The sequence below is a fragment of the Centruroides sculpturatus genome, unplaced genomic scaffold (genome assembly GCF_000671375.1).
Source record: "Centruroides sculpturatus isolate CEXI.00-Female unplaced genomic scaffold, Cexi_2.0 scaffold1401, whole genome shotgun sequence".
Taxonomy (NCBI): domain Eukaryota; kingdom Metazoa; phylum Arthropoda; class Arachnida; order Scorpiones; family Buthidae; genus Centruroides; species Centruroides sculpturatus.
This window is the reverse complement of record NW_019386041.1, coordinates 187,181-195,656: the sequence shown is the minus strand read 5'-3', so window position 1 is coordinate 195,656 and position 8,476 is coordinate 187,181. Positions and strand designations below refer to the sequence as shown.

General features: G+C 32.0%; 1 protein-coding gene across 1 annotated transcript; it reads right to left on the bottom strand.

The window, feature by feature from the left end:
* Positions 1-886: 886 nt before the first annotated feature.
* LOC111613275 (BAG family molecular chaperone regulator 2-like) lies at positions 887-2,071 on the bottom strand. Its single transcript, XM_023354624.1, has 2 exons — positions 2,053-2,071; positions 887-1,233 (listed from the first exon to the last, which is right to left on the bottom strand). Exons 1-2 carry the CDS (start codon positions 2,069-2,071, stop codon positions 887-889), a joined length of 366 nt encoding a protein of 121 aa, XP_023210392.1.
* Positions 2,072-8,476: the final 6,405 nt, after the last annotated feature.

Below are 8,476 nucleotides of genomic sequence, written 5' to 3'. Positions count from 1 at the left end.
AACCTTCAGAACTTTAAACAAATTCAAAATTATTTTGTTGTGAAGGAAAAAGAAACACATTTGCAGAAGTTATAAAACAATTAATATATTTGATTTCTGGAAAGATTTGAATTTATTATTCACTCATGCGTAATATATACAAATATTAAAATATTTTTTTCTTGCTGATATTAGTTAAAAGGAAAAAAAGCTCTGTAAACACAAATGTAACTAGCGTTTTTTAATTTTCACTTCTGTCATTGTAATTTTGCCGATCGAGAAACTGGGTGAGTCAGACATGTTCCTTTGTTTTTCGTGTGTTAGCAATCCCTGCATCGTAGCATATAATGTAAATAAATACAAAATTAAAATAATTTATTGAACAACAATTTTTAAAAAGTATTGAGTTGTTCTGCTATTTGTCGACTTATCACAATATTTTACTCGTCTAAGCCACTTTTCAAGAATTCGCTCTCTTGAAACAGACTAGAAAATGATTGTGTGTACCTATCTCAAATGTGAAGTACCTTTGTGCTGTAGAAAAATACCAATATGATCGATAATAATTTATTTTCATTTAAACTTCTAAATTATAAACGGTGTCAGAAGAGATAGCACACACTGCATATATTTTCTTTTTGCTTTTTGTTTGTATATAAATTAATCACGAAGCAACTATTAAAATTATGTACAGCAGAGATATTAGATTTCATTTCAACTTGATTTTTAAAATATTTAATGTTTTGATTCTTGAATTGGAAAATTTTGAATATTTTCATTAAATAGTTTTGGATTTTTCTCTAATAAATGATACTGATTTTCTGAACAATTTTTTCACGAATAATAATATATATACTCAAGAAGTTATAAACTATAAAATTATTTCAACATTAAGGCGTGTTTGATGTTAGCGCCTCATCCTTTCTTCGGCGTGAAACACAGTCATCAGTAGTGATTCTAATCGCTTCCGTGTTTTCTTCTGATCGTCTGCCGTGCATTCGATAATCGCCGCCTGAAACCTCTGATCTATATTTCCACGTGATTCCGATAAACAAGCGTTTAGATATTCCTGACATGTCCGTTTGGCACTATCCACATCGACACGAAATTTGACGAGCAAATCGTCGATGTACTGATTAACTTGCTCTAATGCTTTTTTCTGAATTTCGTTTCTTGGCGTAGTGACCGTAACTTCCACCGTAAGGGTACGTGACCTTAGTCGGTCTGCAGTTATTTCTATTTCTTCCCTTTCACCTAAAATAATATAAAATGAAAAGCATTTTGATATAATATAAATCTAAAATTAGCATCTTTATTCTGATCATGTAATNTCGTTTTCCGAACAACCAGTCCCAATTGATTCAGATAATCGACGTTCTACTGTAATTTTTAACTGTGCTTTCAGTCTTGTTTCTGTCCAACTGAAAGTTTCGTCAGTTTGGCTTTCAGTTTTACGATTACGTCGCAGATTCCGGTAATGTGGAGTCCAGGCTTAAATGTTCTAATTACGTAATTTTAATATTCTTCTCATCCATCATCGTTTTCTTTTCGTCTTATCTTTCTTCCTCAATAAATAAACAAATATGCTTAACGACGGAATATCGGAAGCGGCCATTCTGTTTTTCGAGATGACGTTTTCACTTGTTTGCAAATGATTGTGTCATGCCCACAAAGGAATCTGCACCTCTCTTACGTTCCGATTGACGACCTCACACTAAGAAACATTTAGATTTGTCTTATTCTTCACCTTTTATTTTATATTTCTTAATTGTTTTTGAATAATTTACCATTAAACTAAAATAGTTGTAATATTCGAACCGCGTATAATTTCGTAAAATTTTGCTAATAGAGATAATTTGTTAAGAAGATTATTTTTGTAATCTTGATGTGCTGTGTCAAGGCGATTTAGGCCGCCATATGCCTATTGCCGGGGTAGGCAGGACTCTTAAGCCTTGGTAGGTAACCTGCATAGGAGAAGGAAAACTCTGATCAGAAACCTTGAGGAAGGCAACGGGAAACCACCTCAGCTATACCTCCCTTGTTACTGGAAAGCAGAAAACCTATTTATTGTACTGGCAAATATGGGACTCATCTCCAAGAGAAAGGTGTCATGCCCGGCAGGGGAAGTTATGGGGCTTCCGAGGTCGTCACCACGCGAAACTCCCATAGGAAGACCTCCATAGGAAGAATTCGAATAGGAACATGGAATGTAAGAACCATGCTTCGACCAGGTAAGTTGGAAACTGTCAAGAGAGAAATGAAGAGGCAGAATTTGGATATTCTTGGGCTTAGTGAAGTCAGATGGGAAGACAGCGGTGATTTTTTTTAGTTCCACAAGAATAAATAACCCTGAATTCAGGGTTATTTATTCTTGTGGAACTAAAGGAAAGAATGGTGTAGCGTTTATTAGGTGAGAAGGTAAAAAACTCAGTTGAAAGAATTGAATGCAGAGGTGAAAGAATTTTAATGATTAAAATAAAAAGTGATCCCATGGATATGATGATATTTCAAGTATACATGCCTACTGGAGACTATGACGAAGAAGTAGAAGAAATTTATGACCAAATTGAAGATGTAATAGAAAATGATAAAACTAAAAAATGCCTAATTGTTATGGGAGACTGGAATGCACCTGTAGGAGGAGGAGGAGATGGAAAAATTTTGGGCAAGTTTGGGCTAGGAAATAGGAATGAAAGAGGCGAACGACTAGTTGAATTTGCTACCAAGCATCAATTAATAGTTGGAAACACATGGTTCAAACAATCCAAACATCGACTATACACTTGGAAAATGCCCGGAGACATTGGAAGGTATCAAATAGATTACATTCTTATTCAAAGTCGTTTTAGGAATGCAGTCAAGAAAATTCAGACATATCCAGGAGCAGATGCAGATTCTGATCACAACTTATTAACTGCAGATATTGTGATGAAATTGAAAAAAGTTTTGAGAGCCAAAAGAATAAAAAGATGGAATTTGGAAAAGCTAAATGGAAATACTGGATTAAATTTTAAAGAAAACCTGGAATATAAATTAAAAGAACTTCCATATGACTTTGACTGTGAGTTTGACCCAAACGAAAATTGGAAAAGAATTAAAGATACAATAAAGGAATCGGCTGAAAATTTTCTTGGATATGTAAATGGTGTTAGAATAAAAAAACCTTGGGTTACTCAAGAAATGATTGAGAAAATGGATGAAAGAAGAAATTGGAAAAATATAAATAATGAAAAAGGGAGAATGATGTACAAGAAGCTAAATAATGAATTGAGGCGTGAAACTGGAAAAGCTAGAGAAGCTTGGTTAAGTAAGGAATGTGAGGAAATCGAAGAACTGAACAAAAAAGGCAGATATGATCTATCATACAAAAAAGTCAAAGAACTAACAAATGATCGCACCCACCAAATTCTGAGTATTGAAGACAAAGATGGAAAAGCACTTTTAACCCCAACTGATATAATGGGCCATTGGAAAGAATATATTGGAGATCTCTATGGAGAGAACACCAAACCTAAAGAGTTAAAATTGGAAAAATCTTCTCAAATAGCTAATGATGAAAGAGGACCTATTATCATGAAAGATGAAGTTGGATTGGCAATTAAAGAATTGAAAAACAAAAAGTCAGAAGGAGTAGATGGAATACCAGCTGAATTTCTAAAAGGGTTAGGCAAGGAAGGAATCGAGAAAATAACAGACTTATGCAATCTCATATATAAAACAGGAGAATGGCCTGAAGACTTTGCTCAAAGTATTTTGATACCTATACCAAAGAAAGCAAAAGCTAAAAAGTGTAGTGATTTTAGAACAATTAGTTTAATTTCACATGCCTCAAAAATCCTTCTTAAAATCATTAACAGAAGACTCTACAACAAGGCTGAAACATTTCTATGTGAAGAACAATTTGGATTCAGAAAAGGAACAAGGGATGCTATTGGCCTCTTGAGAACAATCTGTGAAAGAAACATTGAGGTTAATAAGGATACGTACATTTGCTTTATTGACATGGAAAAGGCTTTTGATATGGTTAACTGGACAAAGCTAATGGAAATCTTAAGAAAAATAGGAACAGATTGGAGAGATAGAAGACTCATTGCTTCACTTTATATGAATCAATCTGCCATTATCCGAACAAAAACTGGAGAAAGCAAACCATGCAGTATTGGAAAAGGAGTCAGGCAAGGGTGTACACTTTCACCTACTCTTTTTAACATTTATCTTGAGGAATTAATGAATGAAGCCATAAGTGAGGACAGTCTCGGAATTAAAATTGGAGGCCAATTAATACAAAGTATTAGGTTTGCAGATGATATTGCTTTACTTGCACCAAATGAACAAACTCTACAATGTTTGGTAACAAAACTCAACAAAACTTGCAAAAAATTTGGAATGAAAATTAACACAGCTAAAACAAAAGTGATGAAAGTTGGAAGGCTAATTAGCAAAGATTTGAAAATCCTAATTGATGGAAACAAAATAGAGCAAGTTCAACATTTTAGGTATCTTGGCAGCATTATTCAGGGAGATGGCAGATGTGAAAAAGAAATCAAAGAACGAATCAGGGCTGGAAAAATGGCTTTTTATAAGAAGAAGAACCTTCTTATTGGAAAAATGAACCAAACACTTAAAAAGAAGTTAATAAAATGCTTTTCCTGGAGCATAACTTTATATGGAGCAGAGACTTGGACCTTAAGGAAAAAGGAAACAAACTACCTTGAAGCATATGAAATGTGGTTATGGCGAAGAATGGAGAAAATCAAGTGGACAGAAAAGGTTAAGAATGAAGATGTTTTAAATTTGGTCCAGGAACAGAGATCTCTTTTAAAAACAATACAAAGAAGAAAAAATAACTGGCTAGGTCATATATTGCGAGGAGAAGGATTAATGCGAGTGGCATTAGAAGGAAAAATTGATGCAAGGAAACAAAGAGGAAGAAAAAGAAAAGTATTGATAGATGATGTTTTACTAGGCAAAACTTATAAAGAAATAAAAGAGGAAGCCCGAAATAGAGAATGTTGGAGAAGGAGAATTCTATAATTTGACTGCTTTCCACGGACCTGTCCTAGGACAGAACACCCATGAATGAATGAATGAATAAATTTTGTCATTGCATGAGTTCTGAAATTTTATTTCGTATTAGTTTGATCTTTGGAAAACCAAGATGACTATTTACACAGTTGAAATTAAAAAAAGCTGTAACAGATTCGCATAATTTTTTTGATATTATATAGTATTAATTAACCTCACGGTTAGGCGCGCGGGGACTATAGTCTCCCTGGCATGTTAAAACGCATGTATTTTTTAATGTTTTTAACGTTGAAAAATTATGCCCTCAGTACCTTCCTTCGATGGTGTGAAGATTGCACCAAAAAAATTTCAAATTTGCACAAAAAAAATTTTTACATAGAGCCACAATAAAAATCAGTGGGTACATTAGTTCCCCACGCGACTAACGGAGTAAGTTTTATTAGCGCAACTAACCGAGGTGGGCCGATCTGACTTACAGTTCTGAGAAAACGCTTATTGGTTGATATCGAGTCAGTCATGATAGAAATGACCAATTAGAGCATAAAAGGCGTAAAAACAGGATTTTTAAAGCCAATAAACGGCAAAAAAGTTTCCCATAGACTTAGCATTGAAAGTTTGAAAGGTGGAGTTTTTTGGGAATATTTATTGCTAAATGGTATTCAAAACATGTTTATTCGTCTAAAACAGTGTTTCTCAACGGGCGATATCGCCCCCATGTGGGCGTTTTTCCATGTTCAGGGGGCGATTAGCAACAATTTATATTTTGGGGGGCGAAAAACAATTTTCTAGGTTATATAGTAAAACATTATATTAAGAATAATTAGATATTTTATTCGTTATATCGTACAATAATTAAACAAATAACATTATACTAGTCCCTAGTCTATTCAATGCAGTACGAATTTAAAGTTAGCCTTGTCCCTCGGCATCGGAATTTTGTAGTGAAGGGGGCGATACTACGTAACGGTTTTATTGAAGGGGGCGACGATTCGTTAGAGGTTGAGAAACACTGGTCTAAAAACTGTCAAGCGACTTATCATTAGCAAATTAGAAGTGAAAAAAACGAATAAAACACGCGATTTTATAGCGATTGTTTACATACTTCGATGTGGTAGCCTGCGGGGCGTGGCATTTTGCAGGAATTTTTCCAGCAATTGTTTTTATAGGTGGATCTAATAACAGACATATAAATTAACCAATTACAGTGTATAAGAAGTTTACTATCGATGTTATCTGCCAATAATCTCCATTTTTACCTCTAGTTGCTATATGATTTTAGATGTGTATTTTTGGAAATACTGAGATATTTTTGGCCCGGGGTTTGGTACAAAGAATTTAATTGTTGTGGCAGTTAAAAAACACATACAGGAAGACGATTGAGAGCTTAGGTGCATCAGACTTCTTTACAGTTTGTAAAATACACTTTTGAAGTTGACAATTTTTTTTTTAAAAATTCCTAAAAACGGGACTCTGTTTTTCATTAGTAATAAATAAAAACGATATATTTAAAGTAGTTTTCTTGATTAATACATCAAAAACACATGCCCACAAACATCCAATATGAAAAAATCGCGAAAAAAACTATGAGTTTTGAAAAATTGAATTTTGAAACAGGGAGACTATAGTCCCCCACGCGCTTCACTTATCACATAGTACAGTGATAAGAGTTATTTAACATAACTTAATGTTATTTTATTCTAATCGACAGAGTGGGATCGGAGAGCCTGGCTAAACCTGGCCTAGGGCCTCCGACGGTAGTCGATTTGTCGCAGTCTATATGGTATACAGTAATATACTGGTGCCTAGCAGGATCAAGGCATAACTACGGAACAAGCCATAGTCTTGATCCTGCTAGGCACCAGTAATTAATATTTAATCATTAATTACCAATCATTAATTAAATTACCATTAATAGTTTTGCGTGTATCCATGAGAATTTCTGAATTATGTATAGTGTTTAATGTAGTAGCCTTCTGTAATGTGATGTACTGTTACAAAGCTCTGTTTCTAGACATTTGTGTAGGATATATGGTGTCATCACCATCCAGTTAACTAAAATATATTTATTGCTTACAATCGTCACATGCTAAGGAGTATTCCAATTGGTAAAAAAAAAAAAAAGTTATTTCATTTAAAAAAGTTCATAATATATTCATTAATTATTCAAGTTTTTAAAATTTTTAGCTTATTCTTAAAGATTAGATTTAATGCTTATTTTAATTAGCATTTGTAATTCACAAAAATTTCCTTTTTTTTAAAAACAAATTCTCTCTTTTCTAAAAGTACAAATTCTTAACACTTCTCAAAACAGAATTCATAAAAAGTAAATAAATAAATACATTAATATATAAATTTAATATGCTTGCTTAATATAATTTCACATTTTTATATACATTTATTTCTTGTTCACTTCACTTATTAAAAAAAAAAGATTCATAGCAAACATTATTTCACATAATGAAATCATTAAATACTAAACTATATATGAAGCTTTTTTTTCTAATTTAGAAAAGACTTGCTTCTGTAAGGATACTTAGTTAAAGAATGTAATACTAACTGTCATAGGATCATTTAACACCGAAATATGACCAAACATTTAAACAATCCGGTTTATATTAAATAAAAATTTTCATCAGAAATATTACACAATATTCTGTTTTGTATTGTTTTAAACAAAAATAAACTAACTAGTAATAAATTAAATACAAGCCCTTTCATTTTTTCTGATTTTGAATCGCAAACATTCAAAACTAAAACTTAATAAGTTTTACACACACACACACAAAATACATACATTTAGTTTAGCAAAAATAAAAGCATTAATTTTAATGTTTTTGTTCTATTTAATATAAAAATACTTACTATTTTATTGGAGTTAATGCAGATAACATTACCAAATGTTTACAAACTGTTTCTAATCAATGCAACTTGTTTATGTTTACTTTTTCCCAGGAAGCTTAAAAAAAACACACAGTTTTTAAATTTAAATTTATTATAAAATTAAATTTTATTTTTTATACAAACAATATAATGTTAAATACTGTGTATTATTTCTAATATCATCATTTTCAACCTTCAGAACTTTAAACAAATTCAAAATTATTTTGTTGTGAAGGAAAAAGAAACACATTTGCAGAAGTTATAAAACAATTAATATATTTGATTTCTGGAAAGATTTGAATTTATTATTCACTCATGCGTAATATATACAAATATTAAAATATTTTTTTCTTGCTGATATTAGTTAAAAGGAAAAAAAGCTCTGTAAACACAAATGTAACTAGCGTTTTTTAATTTTCACTTCTGTCATTGTAATTTTGCCGATCGAGAAACTGGGTGAGTCAGACATGTTCCTTTGTTTTTCGTGTGTTAGCAATCCCTGCATCGTAGCATATAATGTAAATAAATACAAAATTAAAATAATTTATTGAACAACAATTTTTAAAAAGTATTGAGTTGTTCTGCTATTTGT